The sequence below is a fragment of the Daucus carota genome, chromosome 3, assembly GCF_001625215.2.
Source record: "Daucus carota subsp. sativus chromosome 3, DH1 v3.0, whole genome shotgun sequence".
NCBI lineage: Eukaryota > Viridiplantae > Streptophyta > Magnoliopsida > Apiales > Apiaceae > Daucus > Daucus carota.
The window spans coordinates 11,416,112-11,433,862 of NC_030383.2; the positions used below are offsets into that span (position 1 = coordinate 11,416,112).

At 32.3% G+C, this 17,751-nt stretch overlaps 2 protein-coding genes, 1 long non-coding RNA gene and 1 other non-coding gene across 4 annotated transcripts; 1 reads left to right on the forward strand and 3 right to left on the reverse strand.

Annotated features, from left to right (window-relative positions):
* Positions 1–3,163: 3,163 nt before the first annotated feature.
* Positions 3,164–3,781, reverse strand: LOC108211540 (uncharacterized). Its single transcript, XM_017383170.2, has one exon. It carries the CDS (start codon positions 3,779–3,781, stop codon positions 3,164–3,166), a length of 618 nt encoding a protein of 205 aa, XP_017238659.1.
* A 4,904-nt stretch (positions 3,782–8,685) lies between these two features.
* Positions 8,686–9,886, reverse strand: LOC108211773 (uncharacterized). Its single transcript, XR_010290009.1, has 3 exons — positions 9,577–9,886; positions 9,404–9,487; positions 8,686–9,298 (listed from the first exon to the last, which is right to left on the reverse strand). It is a non-coding gene; the product is annotated as an uncharacterized LOC108211773 (long non-coding RNA).
* A 628-nt stretch (positions 9,887–10,514) lies between these two features.
* LOC108211774 (NAC domain-containing protein 46) lies at positions 10,515–11,276 on the forward strand. The gene is made up of 3 exons (XM_017383458.2): positions 10,515–10,692; positions 10,801–11,072; positions 11,190–11,276. The coding sequence occupies exons 1-3, from the start codon at positions 10,515–10,517 to the stop codon at positions 11,274–11,276; spliced, it is 537 nt and encodes a 178-aa protein (XP_017238947.1).
* A 662-nt stretch (positions 11,277–11,938) lies between these two features.
* On the reverse strand, positions 11,939–17,603 carry LOC108211190 (uncharacterized). Its single transcript, XR_001805005.2, has 4 exons — positions 15,947–17,603; positions 15,278–15,469; positions 12,440–12,538; positions 11,939–12,158 (listed from the first exon to the last, which is right to left on the reverse strand). It is a non-coding gene; the product is annotated as an uncharacterized LOC108211190 (transcript).
* Between the last annotated feature and the right edge of the window lie 148 nt (positions 17,604–17,751).

A 17,751-nucleotide genomic window follows, 5' to 3' on the forward strand; every position in this document is an offset into this window, starting at 1 on the left:
TTTAGATTTATCTCGAACTAAGTTATTGAGTTTAATCTCATTAGATATGGTACCAAAGAAATGAGAAAATGTATTAACTGTTGCCTTGATACTTAAAGTAAATATGAACATGTATTTCAATTGCGCGGAAGTCGTTTCAGAAGTTAATCATCCAGAAGAAAAATAAAAGTTGCAACACAAACGAGTGGAATAAAGTTGAACCCTGGAAAAAGAAAGACACAGAATAAAGTGTGGAAATGTCAATAGGGAAACAAATTTGTGGAGGGTATATAAGATCATCTCCAACAGGCTCTTCATTTAGGCTCCTAACTTGAAATTTGAGGAGGAAGAGGAAAAACGTTGCTCCAAGAGACTTTAAGTGGCTCTTAAATCACTAAGAGCCTCTTGTTTCTCTCTCCTATCTCCTCAAAGTTAAGAGTCACCACATGGCTCCTAACTTATTTTTTCACAATTAAAAAATCCTTCCCTCCAATTCACCTCTATCTTTCCCTCTCTTTTGTTGTAGTGGAGCCCAATATATGAATAAAATATGAAATAGAGAAGAGATGTAGAGAGTATTATTGGAGTTTACACTCTTAAATTTGTCCTAAATTATAATAGCCACATTTTTTATATTATATTTAAAAGCAAACAAGGAGGCTCTTGGAGATGCTCCAAGCGTAGAAGATAACATGGAAAACTGTTGATTGGTTTTTATTTGACGTTCCTGGTCAGCCTTGTTACTTTTTAGACGACTTGACCACCACTGTGCAAGTGCAAAATGTGCAATGCATGGTTAGAGATAATCAGGATGGACCTAAAAACAATCCTGCAAAGCAAAGTATATATTGGTCATCCAATTCACCAAAACAAATATATTCTTTGATTTATATCTGTTAAATTCTAGTAAATATACAGCGAATTTAGTCTTTTCCTCCGCCATTTTCAATCCAAAACAAGATTTTGAAATACAGTGTGAAAACCTTGAATTATATATATAATTATACTCATTCTTGATGAAATCACAACTCAAACATATATCATCCATGTTAAATTTTTAAAACAAATCTGATATTGATTAATTACTATTAAATATAAATTTCTGCAGGAAACATTTACATGAATTGTGAGGTACAGAGTTGCTCTGCGTCCATTAAAAAGTTCCGCAGTGTCTAATGTCTAATAGCAAAGACAATTCATTTAAGTTCCGCAATTTCTGCTACATTAAAAAGTTTCTCTAAATATTCATTTGTCGAATAATTGTATGCAGGACGTATTCAAGATTACTGTATTTTGCTCTCTACTTTGTGTTTTGTTCTGCATATGTGGTTGCTTCATTAGAATCTATTGTCTGCATTTTTTAATTAGATGGTTGCGTGGTTCAATATAGTGTTTTAAACAGAATCGTGCATGACATAAAAAAAGTATGTATCTCCACTCATTATCTCCGACAAAACACTCTGTGTTCAAAATTTATCCAAGAAACCTCGAAAGAGAAGGATACAAATTCCTTTTCTGCAGAACAATCTTCATCTTAATCACTATCTACGAAATCGACAGCAAGATATCATGAATGGTTTTCTTTTTCAAATTGTTACTGACGTGTTTTGCATGTAAAATTATAGTGGCAGTATTATAAAACACAACTGCTTGTATTTGACTTTATTTTTAAAATGAAACAAATTAAACTTTTTTCATCAACCGTAGGACAAGATATTTGATCCAACAACAAATAGATAGGACTCCAAACACTCCAAAAAAGAGGTTCCAAAGAGCCCAACTCAATATTTTTATTCATCATAGAGACGTAGAATTTCTTTTATTTTTGACTTAATGACCCCTAATCCTAGATTAGCGGAAGAAATATTATCATTGTTACTGTTTCAGTTAAAAATTATAATAAATTCATATGTGATGAGATAAAATTAATTATGATGAGATCGCACACCACCTTTTCTTGAAAAAGAAATAGCAGTCTATTATTTTATGTTCTTATAAATTAACCTTACACCCCACACAAATGAGTATCCATTTTAATAACGGTAAACTCATGGACTATCCGATCAATTATACCCCATATAATTTGTTTTAAACTTCTAATAACGAGGAACTCATGCACTATAATGTATACTAGCCTTTAACCCGTGCAAAGCACGGGCGGATATGTAGTTTCTAATTTATTATTTATAATTTAAATTTTAACGTCATTTTATTATTATTATTATAATATTAATAGATTGAATTTAATTAAATTATATTATTCAACTGACTATATTTTCTCTCGATAACTTGAAAATTGACAAACCCTAACAAATATATATATATATATATATATATATATATATCCTATATATATATATATATATATATATATATAATACATTTAATTCGAATTTAGTACATGTAGATTTAAAAATTAAAAAAAATCAGAAAATTCATAATCAATCGAATTTCAACATAATTTTGTAATCTTGATTTTTTTGACAACAAAAACTTTTAAGATTAGAATTAGAAAGAGTTATGTAATGTGTGGTGCTTATATTGATATAGAACACGTTAAAGTTAAAAAGAGTTATATAAAACTTTTTGTTAAAAAAAATATTCAAAATTATTATTTATAATTTTATTTATAACATCATTATAATTTTTTAATGAAATATTATATGATAAGGTATTGTTTGGAGTGTTTTTAGTATTTGAAACTGTTTAACAATGTAAGACTAATAAACTCCACATTTGTAGACTTGTAGTACCAAAAGGAGAGTACCAAACCAAAAAATATAACTAAAACATAGGACTACAAATTATACCCATGTTGGCTTATTATAGTATAGTATAGAAGTATAGATTATTGTTGTAATTCCCAAAGAGGGTGACTGGATGAGGATAAAAGATTTGTGAATCTCTTACATTCACAAGTTCTCAATCAAATATAGAACGAATTACGAATGCACATTTGAATCAAGGAAACTACACATAAAAATTAAATAAAAATTCCAATATAGGAGTACTTTGTTATGAAATAGTGACATTTTTCTCTTTTATTTCTTCCCACAAGGAAAAAGAGAAAACAAGGAACACAAAAACAAGTCATCTAATCCTACCATTTGCATTGCTAGCTACTTGAAGCCTCGCATATTTCGAACAATAGTTAGTAAATATTATCAACACATTTTTCAACAATCTAATAAGCTTGTAAATCAGAGACTTCATGAATGGTAGTCAATCTCCGAAACGACCGAGCCGCCAATTTAGCGCGCCGAGTTGAGTATCTCTGAATCTTCCTCATTGATCCGCATCTCGAGATTCCCAAGCCCGATCCAGCCTGTTTGTCACTCGTGTGATTCTTCTTCGCGGCTGCTTGCGATATCGGAGATTGAATCGATAGATCGATCGGAGCTATTTGTGACTTGCTACTTGGCTGATTATTTTTGGTGATCGATGAAATTGCGGTACTCGCTTTAACTGCAAGCGCGGCCATGTCGGACGCGCTCAACGGATACTGAAGCTTGGAGTTTGGGAGGACGAAATAAATTTGACCCGATAGTAATTCTTCAGTCAAATCCATGGCTTGTATGTGCTCGTCGTAGTACAAGCCATCGGAGTTGCAAATAAAATTTTCGGATTCGGATACGGATACAGACACGGAGTCGATTTGTTGGAGAAGTTGCGAGACTGTGAGCGGAATAGGGAACTGGCGGAGCTGGCCGTCGAGAGTAATGACATTAGCTGATGAGGTGGATGATAAATTGAGGTTGTGGTTCGAGTCCATGATGATCCAAGTGGAGAAACAAGCGCCCATTTTTGTTGTAGAATTGTGTGAGTTTTCGAGTTGGTTTAGGGAGGAAATTTGGGAGAAGAAATGTGTGTGTATTTGAGTAATTGATGAATGGAGTGGTGGCTCAGTTGTTATTTATAAAGGGAGGAGCCGTCAGAATGGGAAAGCAGAGGGAAAGTTAGTTGACATATGGAATTTTATTTCTGAATTTTGTTTCCTGAAAATACTTGGGAAGCAAGCTGGTGATAAAGTGAGAGATAAGCAGTGACGTCTGAATCTTCCGTTTTTACAGTAACTTCTTGCTCAACTTGTTTACTTGCACTTCACTTCCTCTTCGGTCTATATTTTCTGTTTTCTTTACTAGCTGTAAATTCTCAATTGAATTTGTTTTGACTTTTTGGAACCATGTTAAAGATAATAATCGCAGAAACATTTTATGATATCTCTAGATTACATAATTAGTCTCGATTTCAATTTTAATTCGATTTTCTCCTGATATATTGATATTATTAAGCTTTTATTCTAAGTTATTTATTTTCGAAAGAATGAAATAATTATGTTCTATCTTCTGTTAGTAAGAAATTTTAAAACCAAATAAAAACATGTATTCCGAATAATATTATATAAATAAAAAATTTTGTGAAATAAGTTCTTACTCTCACGAAAAAATTCATGAAAACATATCCCTATATCATAATCTTTATTGAAGAGAAAAATCACCTGTACATCTGGGAAGCCACCAGGAATTGAGTTGTATCATGTGTGCGAGTAATATCAATTAATTTAATCAAAGGAAATTAAGTAATACAACTCACGTAAATGAATCGGAGGAAGACATTACAGCTCAAAGAAAAATATAATAGTGCCACAACGTAGGATAAATTACATCAATTTGAAACCAGAATTAAGTTCCAGTACTTGAGATCCGTACGTTTGATTATCTTAGTCTTAAACCAGACCTATACTGTGGGCTGGTGATTAAGTAAGTAATCAAATTGAGATTTAAACTAAATAATTTGACGAGGAAGCTGCGAGGTCGTGGTCGAAGCATCCAGACAAGAGAGACAGGTCCAACAGTGTTAACACGTTGTTGTCATGCATGTCTTGTCCCCCCTCCATTTGCTTTTTGGTCTTCTTATTTTTAAATATTCACACGAATACTAAATTAACGACAATATATTCCACTAGTCTTTAATGTATCTCTGAATATATTGCCCAATTAGATTGCTCATCAATCCACCGCACGAGTTATGTTTATCTGTCACTTGGTGAAATGGTTGTGTTTTTCGTATAATAAATAAATTATAGGAGTGTTAACACTCATCTGTTTCTGTAATAATAAAGGAACAAATTAACAATGTTTATTTCATGGAATAATTTATATCCGGTTCCCAGACAGCAATAGACCGGGATCACTCAAGACAACGGTACTATCACCACGATTATAACAAAAATCTTCAATTTGCATATTTATTTGTACTAGCCTTTAACCCGTGCAAAGCACGGACGCGTATATAATTTTTAAATTATTAATTATTAATTATAATTTAAATCGTAACGTCATTTTATTAGTATTTTTGTATTAATGAATTGAATTTTAATTAAATTATATTAACCAACTGATTATATCTTCTAACGGAAATTTAGTTTTCACAATTTATTATCTATCTATAAATATTTTTCTGATATTGATATGTGATAGTTTATTATTCAATTAATTTTAAATCAAAATTTTCATATATCATATATCTTCATATGTTATGTAATGGTTCATATTTGTAATGAAATATAACATGTTAGAGTTAAATTTCGAGTAGAATACGTTATAATTAAAAAGTAGCGTTTTCAATTATTTATATGTATTTTAGAGAAAAGATATTCAAAATTGTATATTTATAATTAGTTATACATTTATTTTTAAGTATTTTTTAATATTAATATATGTTATTAACAATAGTTTCACCTTTTTTCAACTAATTATAAATTATATTTAAAAGATATTAATATATATCATGAGTGTTTTAGTATATGAAACTATTTAATAGATATCTACATGTTGCAGACTTTTAGTTTTAGAGGAGTGTACCAAACCAAAATTTTGTACGACTACAAATTATACCCATGTTGGCTTTTTATAATATAGTATAGATTTACTTACATATTAAAGTTTTATTCATGTAACTAAGAAAAAGAAAGGAAAATAATAAACCTTGTAGCCTTTGTTGATGTTTGTTTTGTAAAAGATATCATTCCCTTTCATTTTTTTAATTTTAATTTTACCTAACATCACTCATGATCTATTCGACTATTCCTCATCCCTACCAGGTATTTCTGCCCTTTGATGATTCTTTTTCTATTTTCATTTATAATTAATTTTAGAATTCACTAAATTAAAAGTAATATGTAAAATATTTTTGAAAATCAAAAATAAATTTTAAATTAGTTTTTATAAACTAAAAATAATTTTGATATAATTTATAAGTCGAGGTATTTAAAACACTAACATTTTAAATAAAGATTGCATTTTAATTTATAAGTAGACTAGTACAAAATGAAGATTGTATTTTTTTTAAAATTCATTTTCAACAATCCGATTGTACAAATGTTAAATTCTCGTGACTTTTGTGATGCGAGAATTTTTTTCAAAAAATTCATAATTTATTTGATACTGTTAGTTAACAGTCAAATCGGTCAAAACTCCCAACTCAAGTGAGTAGACTAGTACGGAATGAAAATTGTATTTTCAAAAAAAATAATTCATTTATGACCTTTGTGAAGACATAATTTTTCCGAAAAAAGCAATTTATTTGATGTCGTTAGTTTTTTTATTTGAACAGTCAAATCAGTCAACACTCTCAGCTCGGGTGAGCAGACTAGTACGGAATGAAGATTGTATTTTATAAATCTATTTTCAAAGATCCATCCGTACGGAGATGTTAAATTCTCGTGGCTTTTGTTATGCAATTTTTTTTTCAAATAAATCAGGATTTATTTGATACCATTAATTAACAATTTTTTAATTGACTATAATATATTGATCATTTAGAATCGACATTGTCTTTAATCGCCTAAATGTGTTTACTATTTCAAATTTTGTAATTATAATTGTCATTATAACATACTCCCTCCATTCCATTTTAAGTGTCATGTTTGACTTTTGAATGGTCAAATTGACCAAATTTTGACTGAGATTTACACATATAATATAATTTTTAAAAGTTAAAAAAAATATGTCATTATAAAGTACATACAATATACTATAAAATGTAATTTTTAGATTTTTAAAATAATAACAAATTTTTTTTATGTTTGGTCAAAAATTAGTCAATTTGACCGTTTAAAGTCAAAACAAGAGACTTAAAATGGGATGGAGGGAGTATATATAAACCGCTAATAGTTACTCCTCCGTCTAATTCAATTGTATACGTTATTTTTTGGCACTTTTTTAAAACTCGTTTAAAGTATAGTTTCATAATATTTTTTTTAATTTTTTTCTTTGAATAAAATTTTAATTTTTAAACTTTTATTCAAAAAAGTAGAATTTTAAAAAATATTATAGAATTATATTTTATACTTTTTAGAAGTCTCGAAATGCGTGCAAACAGTGAACGTATGCTACCAGGGACCGAAGGGAGTAGTAATTCTCGTAAAACAGATAATGTTGCGGATGATTTTCAAGGAACTTTATTCAAACATCATGGGTGGTTATTTCTCAAAATTAATAAATTAATTTTAAAATTTTTATAAGACCGGTATGAATATATGATAGATGAAAATCACATAGATCAAACTGAATTGGACTTGTATTAGAAAAGTAAGAAATGAAAGTCGACTTCATAAATGATAACGAGAATTATTTTTTGGTTCATTGAAAAGTAAAGTTAATTTAATAAAATTGCGGAGTCCTCGTACACAAATAAATTTTGTATATTCTTGTTCTTGTCCGGTAATATCTTCAGTTTTTTGATCGATCGTTTTTAGACAACTGATCCTCTACTATAAAATGATGAGTGTTCTTTAAAACTATGACAATAAAAACTGATATATTATGTTGCCTCATCTCTTTTTTCAAATAAAGAATCTAGAAGGAAATATATGTTGATTAAACGAAATATTCGAATCACTGCAAGTCTTAAATATATCACCTACTACCATTTATACGGATATCACCTACTACTACCATTTATACGGACGGGGGAGTAATTAGTATCTGTTTGAGGGAAATTGATGGCGCAAACGGCGGTACAATGACCTGGATTTGTCTACCTCCTCTAGGTACACATAAATGGTCAACCAAACAAGAGTATATAAATCCTCATGCTCTGATGCTCTACAATTATTACGCTCGTGCATGTCTCTTTAAATATTCATTCTCGACCGACTTGAATATTTATTTTTACCAGCTAGTTCGATACCAAACCAGCGTGTACAGTGGCGGATATAGTGCATAGGGTCTCCTCATGCAAGAGCGCAGAGTTGTTTAAGCAAACAATACTTGCAACTTGCAACAATGCAACAATGCAACATATAACACTTCAAGTATGCAAATAGTTTGGCGCATGTAAAACCAAACCGGAACTGAAAAATCGAACCTCAGGTTAACATTCGTGCGAGAAACTTGATTATAGTTACCTGGCCTGCGCAACTCTGGTACCATGTCAACTGATCAGTTCTCTTAAAACCTCGAGGTGTTGGGTATCAGGATATATTATATTGTAATATTAACGGTTGTATATTGATGACTTGGGACCAGCAGCATGTTCCTGATCATGAGAACTGGCCACATAGGTGCAAAAGGGAGACTGTAATTGTAATGATCAGGCTTGTCTTCGCAAAACTTAGGCTCCAGTCTGAAACAAGATTTATCAGAGCTATCTTATCCTTTGAAGGGTTTCGACTTCAAAGTGAAAAAGGAATATGCTTCTCAGTGGAGTGAAATAAGATACCATTCCAAGTATATCTGTGCACCCTCAACATTGGCTATTTCATTCACCAGTTCTGCAGATGACTGCAGGGCCGTCTTAAACATTTCAGGAGCCCTGTGCTATATAAAAAAATGTGGCCCCATAATAAAGTTTTTGTACAAAACCAACTTAATGCTAACTTTTTATTTAAAGAGTGTCATTCTTCGAACACTCTTTGAAGCAAAATCATCAATCAAGTCTTCGTATTCTACAGTCTCCAAAATGTCGTTCTCAATTGCAATTAGCGCCAATCCGTTGAGTCGATCTTGAAGCATTGTGGATCGCAAATAAGACTTCAACAACTTCAATTTATTAAGAGATCGTCTTTGAGATTCAACTAATGCTTCGGCTCTTTTCTTTTTCATGCGCTTTTCGTGCCCAGAATCATATTTTCTAATTTTAGGAGGCATAATTAAAAATATCCACACAAACAAGTAAAAAACAAGCAAAAACCAGGCAAATAAAATATTATTAAAAATCAAATGGAATAGAAAAACCCGAGAGAAAAAGCCCGAGAGAAGTTCATGAGTCTGGCTCTGGATACTTAGTTCACGAGTCCACTGATAAAAACCAAGGCCTGCCAAAACAAAATTAGAACATTAGAATCTCAAAATAAAAGAATAACTAATTAAACTAAAACAAATTAAAAGGACAGCTCTTCAACCAAACTTGTAACAATAACCTAAATTCCACCAGACTCTCCAGACCACCACTTTGAGGCTCAACTCAGTAAAATCAAGTATGCTATCTAATCTTTCTGAATAAGCTGTAAGCAAAAGATAAGAGTAAAATATGAGTCACAAATTGAGATATGCAATTTGAGATCAAGAGAGAATATATAGAACAATTTTTTACCGTTGAAATTGAAGTTAATAGCCATGGGTAATTGAAGCCGGAAGATTGATTCAAGCAATAAAAGTGTAGAATTTGATATATAGATACACCCTGCCGATGTAGTCTCCGTAATGACAGCGTGAGTTTCGAAGACAGAGTTTTGACGAGGCTTGTTTTTTTAGGTGATATAATGTGTATATATGTATAATGGGCCAGATATATTTGGGGGCCCTAGAAATTTGGGGCCCTGTTCTATTGGGATGTTTGCACACCCTTATAGCCGGGGCTGGATGACTGGATATATAAGAACAAATTGAACATCGGCTCCCGTTAATTGTTCTAAATCTGGTTCTACAGAATTTTCAAAGAAAATTATTACCACAGCTATGTTCCTAGGTGAAGCAACAACTAGTGACCTGACCAAAGTCTCGGTTCATCAAATTTAGGGTCATTCCTAATTTATAAAAAACACTGCAAATAGGATTAACATTTAGGCTATATATTTCTTATATAACATTTGAAGAAGGAACAAAAATAAATTCTAAACAAGTGTACCAAAGTTCTAAACTCCATGTCTGCAACCCCGCAGAAGTCCATGTTTTCAGCTTCTTCGTCACAAGAATCCAGTTCATGGTTAGATATGCCATCATCCTCATCAAGACCACTCAATGATAAACCTCCACTTTCATAACCGTAGTCGTTTTCTGATGTATCATTGTTTTCTGGACAGATTTTCTTTGATCTGTTGAAGAGATATGATTAGAAAAGCAAGCGGATAATTATGTAATATAAATCAACAGAAGATCAAGAAAACTTACTGTAAAGTTCACAAGGTTTCCTGTGATTATAAATTCTAACCCTACTAGGAGTAGATGAACTTATGATTATATACACAACAATATCATCATCAAAAAGTCTTCATCTCTCATTCATTCTTTGTTTTTTGTAAAATTTATGCAATGGAACAAGAAGCAGAGCACAGTGCGAAAGTAAAACCCGGATTTCACTTTCACCCAACTGCGTTGGAACTAATAGTTCATTATCTCCAAACCAAGGTTCTTGGAGTATCGTATCATCAAGGTATTATCAATGAGCATGTCGATCTTTATCGCGACGTTACTCCGGAACAACTAAAAGGTTTTTTTTTAAATTACTACGTGTATACGTAGATGTAGATCAATTCATAATAAGATTTATGTACTAGAATTGATGAGCTTATTAAGCTGTAAATATATATAAATGCAGGTGATGCAATTATTCATAGGAACGAATACATGTATTTCTTCTCTCAAGTAGCAAAGAAACATGTGAATGGAAAGAAGTGTAGCAGAGTTGTGGTTGATGACCAAGGAACTTCACTAGGTTACTGGAAGGCCTCCCAGAAGGGCGCTGAAATCCTAGGGGCCAACGGAGTTGCCATCGGACTTGAGACGCGGCTAGTTTTTTACACTGCAGATGGTCGAAAGACCGCATGGCTTATGATTGAATATAAGCTTGCAGACAATCCATATCACAAGGTATTCTTCAAGTTTAAGATTACCCTACACTTCTAGTTTAGTTACAGGAATTGAATGCTTTTAAGATCAGCATGATGGTTAATACAGTCTTCTTTTTCCGATATTCCTTCAACACAGATGGATAGAGAATGGACGATCTGTAAAGTGTACGAAGGTGGTCGAACTAGTCATGAAGAAGATGCTGAAGGAATCCTGGAACATTAGAATTTGATATGCTTTTACTGCTAGTTCTTGTACCAGTTCCATGAATTATGCTGATCTTTATTAGTGTCCTTCTGTAACTGTGGGGTGTTTCGATAGTTTGACGATAGTTTGAGAAGCCGGATAGTCCAGATCAATTTACAATCCAACAACGTATCCAGATCAATTTACAACCCAACAGCGTTAACCGATCTCATTAATTATGAACACAAACTCTATTGAGATTTTCCCCCATGTAACACAAACTATACTGAGGTTTAAAATTTGTGTAGTTTTAAATGACAGTAGTTTCAAGTTGAGGATTCTAAGTTACATCTGCTATATTCGTGTAATCTGAAGGCCGATCAGCATTTTTAATATAATTTAAATAAAAAATTCCATATAGCCCTTTATATGTCTTTATGCAACAAGAAAAATTACCTTAAAAAGGATGTTCTCTCAGTTTACCAACAAGTTCTACTAGTGCTAGTAAATGCAGAAAGGATGTTAGGCATGTTCTAAAATTAAAAAATTACAAAAAAATGCCACAGAGCAGGCAGCCACATAGGACTATAGGAGAAGTAGCTCTAGATCTTAAAGTCTTTTGCATAAGAATTGATGATTTATCCACTATTCTACGAAGACCCAGTTTCATTAATTTGCTTTGAGTTTAAGATGTGTTGAGGTTCCATGAAGAGTGCATTATTTGATGTAAATGGGCTCAAGAATCTCATAAATTTAGTTGTGAATTAAAAGAAAAACATCACACATTTCAACCACATGCCATAAATCACGCTAAACAAGTTATTCCAACTATAGCTGCAAATGATCAGATCGCTCTCCTCTCCCTCTGGTACACAAAGACTGTTGCAGAGGTTCACATTACAGTCTTCACCCGGTGACATTCTGTTGATACGTACAAAAATGTTATTACACCTTGCAAAGGTTCGCATTGATAAATCTTGCAACAATTGAACAAAACATACAGACAACCAAAACTTCATGATAAATAACATCTTATACAGAACTAATCAGCAGTTCGCAGGCCATCAAAGAAATGATAATGACATATAAGAAGTAAATAGGAACATCTGGATAAAAACATAAGTAATTTGATGTGACACGAATCAGCCCGACATAACAAAATCCAGAACATCGGTTCAAATTAGCATTGAGATTGATAGTACCTGCTACCATAAGTACCCGCTAACGACCATCTAAGCAATGGATCACGAGAACTATGCCCGCCACCCGGTGACATGACTAGAACGCTTGAGAGCATGTGCCTATTAGCAACGGAGGTTATGTTACAGCATGTATCAATATGTACTATAAATAGATATGAATCACTACACACCAACACAAACAATACTCTGAACTACAACATAAGTATCTGCTTTTTACTATTGTAAGATTTGCACAAAACAGAGTAAATTAAACGATCAAGTCACACATACTCTTTTGACAGTATTCATGATCAAGGCAAAAAATCCTAAAACACATCCTAAGTATCTTATTCTCGTCTAACTCACTATACTAAGTTTAAAGAGTGGGGGGCAATGGTAGTACCCGCTTCCGCAGGGTCTTTTACCTGCCTCCGCAGAATTAACCTCTAAAAGACTCCCTCAGTATCTTATACTCCTCCAACTCACTAAAGTAAGTTCAAGAAGTGGGGGGCAATGATAGTACCCACTTTACACTCCCCGTTGTCACCAATCGGGCCTCCCCGCAGACAGCCAAGAAGCCAACAGACAACGGGTGTTCCCGTCATCCAGCAGCAAGGATCTCCTATAAATAACTAAAATAAGAGACTTAGGTGAGAGGTCGAGGTAAGTTCATCTTCACTAACAACATTTTATCATAAGTTCATAAAAATACATCCAACTGATTATCACACCGGAGGGGCTTGACGGCCACCACCCCCGGTCGAGCCTTGTTTTGCAGGACTCCCTCCCGGTTCTTTCCACCACTTCTCGGCGTCAAGACAGTGAAGTCGAGGTCAACAGAAAAAGACGATTTTGGCCTTATCAGAGATATATATGGTTTCCTCTGGAATGAAAACACAATTTAAAAAGGAATCTAGGTGCAAGGAAAAAGATGTACTGTACCAGTGGAAAGAAAAAAATAAATAAGCTAGCACCACCACCGAAGGTTCAATAAATATATTTAAAAAAATAAATTAGGGACACAACATATTGGAAATTATACCAGATAATGCGATGATTAAAAAAAAAAAAGATGTACAGCAAGAGAGCTAAACTGCTGAATGGCCAAGCTAGTGAAAAAATATAGAACAAGGGAAATGTGTGGAGGTCAGATGTGGTGATGACACAAGTATGCTGTTCGACTTGATTTGTGAAGCCTCAGATACGCAAGAAATTGGGATTTAAAGATGTGGGAAAAAAAAAAGGAAGTCTTTGTCTGTTACCTGTCTTCAAAAAGATGGTGAATTTTAATCAATTGCAATGACATGCAGGTGACATAGAGAAGGAAAATCTGAAAACAGCGAAAGGTTTAACTTGGCAGAATGAACTGCTTTCATCTACAAAATACCTGGAGGTGAATCATACATGGTTAGAAGGATCTTGAAGTCTACTTTTTATTAAAAATACGGTTTGTGAAAAGAAATTTTCTACAGAGGTGCAATTTTACTAAAGGGGTGTCCAGCTGTCCAGATTGGTTAAAAATCATTGAATTGACATGATCTATGTGCAATTTTGTTGAATCTATACTATACTATACTATAATAAGCCAACATGAGTATAATTTGTAGTCCATTTTTTGGTTTGGTACTCTGCTTTTGGTACTACAAATCTACAAATGTGGAGTTTATTAATCCTACATTATTAAACAGTTTCAAATACTAAAAACACTCAAAATTATAATGATGTTATAAATAAAATTATAAATAATAATTTTGAATATCTTCTTTTAACAATAACTTTATATAACTCTTTTTAACTTTAACGTGTTTTATATCAATATAAACACCAAACATTACATAACGTATTCTAACTCTAATCTTAAAAAAATCGAGATTACAGAATTATGTTGAAATTCGATTGATTAAATTACTGAATCTTTCAAATATATTACAAGATCATTTATGTTTGGAAAAGATTTGAATTTTCTGATATTTTTTTAATTTTTAAATCTACATGTACTAAATTCGGATTAAAATGTATTATATATATATTTGTTAGGGTTTGTCCATTTTCAAGTAATTGGGAGAAAATATAGTCAGTCGAATAATATAATTTAATTAAATTCAATCTATTAATATTAAAATATTAATAAAATGATGTTAAAATTTAAATTATAAATAATAAATTACGAACTATATACCCACCCGTGCTTCGCACGGGTTAAAGGCTAGTATAAATAAAATCGTAAAATGGAATGACTTAAGGTGAAATACAACTGAACGAATTGCAGGCTTGTAGAGAACCAATAATTTGTTATATCAAACACAACTTCACATTTCTACTAATAGAAGAGTTTTGGGATCAAGTGTTAATCTACAAATCCTTGTTCCTCGTCATCTTATTTCTATCTGCAGAAGTGTTACTCTTCCTCTCACTAACCTTTTTGGATTTCTTACATAGTTCCTCATATTGTTGCAACTATAGCAACAACATGGAACTCGAGCAAGGGAGATGCACAAGAATCCTGGCAAGCTCACATGTTTGACGGTGTGCGTGGATGCACAAGAATAAGGTTATACTCCATACATATCACAATATGACAGGACTAAAATGGTTGCTGTCAGTGCCAAAATTAGGTAACCTAGTCACCTATATGTCAAATGGAATTACAATAAAAAAAGCAAGAGTCGTGGAACTAAATAGATCCTACGAGTAAAGACTGATAGAGATACTAATCACCCAAATTGAACATATATAATCAACGCTCCAGCAAATTGAACAAATAATGGAACTAGATATATAAATTAACCACCAAAAAAATAATCAAAACGTGACATATATACACACATAAATAAACAGTCCTACATATATGTACAATACCTTGAGCAGAGTAAAGTATCCAATCGCTAATGAAGAGCAGAGCATGTGAATCCGTTAGATACAAACAACATACACCAATCTCACTGAAGACATCCTATTTTTCCTTCCCCGGAGATAAATCATCAAATCTATCACCGCACTGAAGCTTGAGAGTAATGATGATCATATGACTAGTGATATGATCAGAGAAATCTGAAACAAAAAAAAAAACATTTCCCTCTGAACTGTAAATTTTTATAACATTTAATTTATATAGAAAGCAACAAAATATTTGATGAACTATTCAATATTTTCTTTATTGTTTTGTCATTTCTCTTTTTCCTCATTACACAAAGCTAACTGTACATCATTCCTGAAATCTGCTTTTCACACAAAAAGTAAGAATCAAACACAATGAACCAGTTTTTTACATTTTCAACAGATAACTAAAAAGATAACTTAAATATTATTCACTTCAACAAAAAGAGTAGAATTCCCACGTAATACTGTGCATTTCATATGTCTGGTTTGAACTTCGCAGTGGAAAATTCTAATTATATTCAATTTGATTTATTGATAACTTAAAACAAAGAACAGAAAATGCATATTAAGAAAACATAACTTTCAAAGATGAACTTAGCAGTTATGAGTGCAAGTCAAATTAGTTAACAAAATATATATAGTACTTACAGAAAGAGAAGTATCAAGACTGACAGCTGAATGAAGAGTCATTTCCATCTTAACTCTATTCTCCCCGACTTGTTCAAAAAAACCTACTTTCCATTCTCAAATAATTACACTCTGCATTCAACATCTCCAATTCAAAACGTCAACTCACTACAGCATAAGAAGTTCCTGAAAAATTGTGTATTTACTTAAAAATGCAATATTTAGAAGTTTTTGGACGGAACAACCGCGCAAATTGTTGGAAATAACTTTCACTTATTTTGTTAGCTGAAAATTAATTTGTAAGTTGTTCTATTATAGAAAATAAACCTATGTAAATGAGCATAGTAAAGCATATAACTAAAGCTCTACCAAAAAAATCCCATATATGTGAAATCATACAGGCATCTAATCAGCAATATAATAAGAATGGCCAGTTTTTTACATTTTCAACAGATAACTAAAAAGATAACTTAAATATTATTCACTTCAACAAAAAAGAGTAGAATTCCCACGTAATACTGTGCATTTCATATGTCTGGTTTGAACTTCGCAGTGGAAAATTCTAATTATATTCAATTTGATTTATTGATAACTTAAAACAAAGAACAGAAAATGCATATTAAGAAAACATAACTTTCAAAGATGAACTTAGCAGTTATGAGTGCAAGTCAAATTAGTTAACAAAATATATATAGTACTTACAGAAAGAGAAGTATCAAGACTGACAGCTGAATGAAGAGTCATTTCCATCTTAACTCTATTCTCCCCTACTTGTTCAAAAAAACCTACTTTCCATTCTCAAATAATTACACTCTGCATTCAACATCTCCAATTCAAAACGTCAACTCACTACAGCATAAGAAGTTCCTGAAAAATTGTGTATTTACTTAAAAATGCAATATTTAGAAGTTTTTGGACGGAACAACCGCGCAAATTGTTGGAAATAACTTTCACTTATTTTGTTAGATGAAAATTAATTTGTAAGTTGTTCTATTATAGAAAATAAACCTATGTAAATGAGCATAGTAAAGCATATAACTAAAGCTCTACCAAAAAAATCCCATATATGTGAAATCATACAGGCATCTAATCAGCAATATAATAAGAATGGCCTTGATTAGTTGCAACCTGCCAGAGGTAGTCAGAAAGCATGAAGTCCAAGAACAAACATTTGGAGTAAAGTCTGGTGATGAGAGATGCAGTGTGCGTTTTTCAACCTGCTTGGGATGAGTGGTCAGCCAGGATATTTTGTAGGAAATTACCCTTGTTGAAAGCCGGACTGCTGCACTGCAGACTGAATAGTGCTACTAAAGACATTGCCAAAACAACATTAGCTTTTCCTCGTCTTTGGTTAACGGCCTGACATTGCAGAGAATTGACTAACTAAATTAGGAACAGTAGATACTGATTTTTCATCACCTTCGCAAGCTAAAAAAATGTCATCAGCGACAATAAGTTGAGATAGCTGAACAAATTTTGACGACATATATATTACAATTTTGCATATCCGGAAACCATATGATACCCTGGAGTAGAGAATACCATGCACAGTCTCTCTCTCTCTCTCTCTCTCTCTCTCTCTCTCTGAATACAGTTTGACATGATATATCAATATGAATATACTATACCAGAAAGAATAAAACTTGACAAAGTCCAGGCAGGCAAAAAAATTCTAAAGTCATGTCATTAACACCCCCCCCCCCCCCCCCCAAATAAAATAAAATAAAATATATTCATGTTTATATTCAATATCTGTTACATGTCAATAAATTAAATGCCCAATAATAAAATTATGGTCCAAGATACCCAAAATTAACCTCATGCAG

Bases quoted from the DNA above. Each gene is read 5' to 3' on its own strand.
- LOC108211540 (XM_017383170.2), bottom strand. From the start codon at position 3,781: ATGGGCGCTTGTTTCTCCACTTGGATCATCATGGACTCGAACCACAAC.
- LOC108211774 (XM_017383458.2), top strand. From the start codon at position 10,515: ATGGAACAAGAAGCAGAGCACAGTGCGAAAGTAAAACCCGGATTTCAC. The intron at 10,693-10,800 runs GTTTTTTTTTAA...ATATAAATGCAG, and splicing joins TACTCCGGAACAACTAAAAG to GTGATGCAATTATTCATAGG. The intron at 11,073-11,189 runs GTATTCTTCAAG...CCTTCAACACAG, and splicing joins CAGACAATCCATATCACAAG to ATGGATAGAGAATGGACGAT.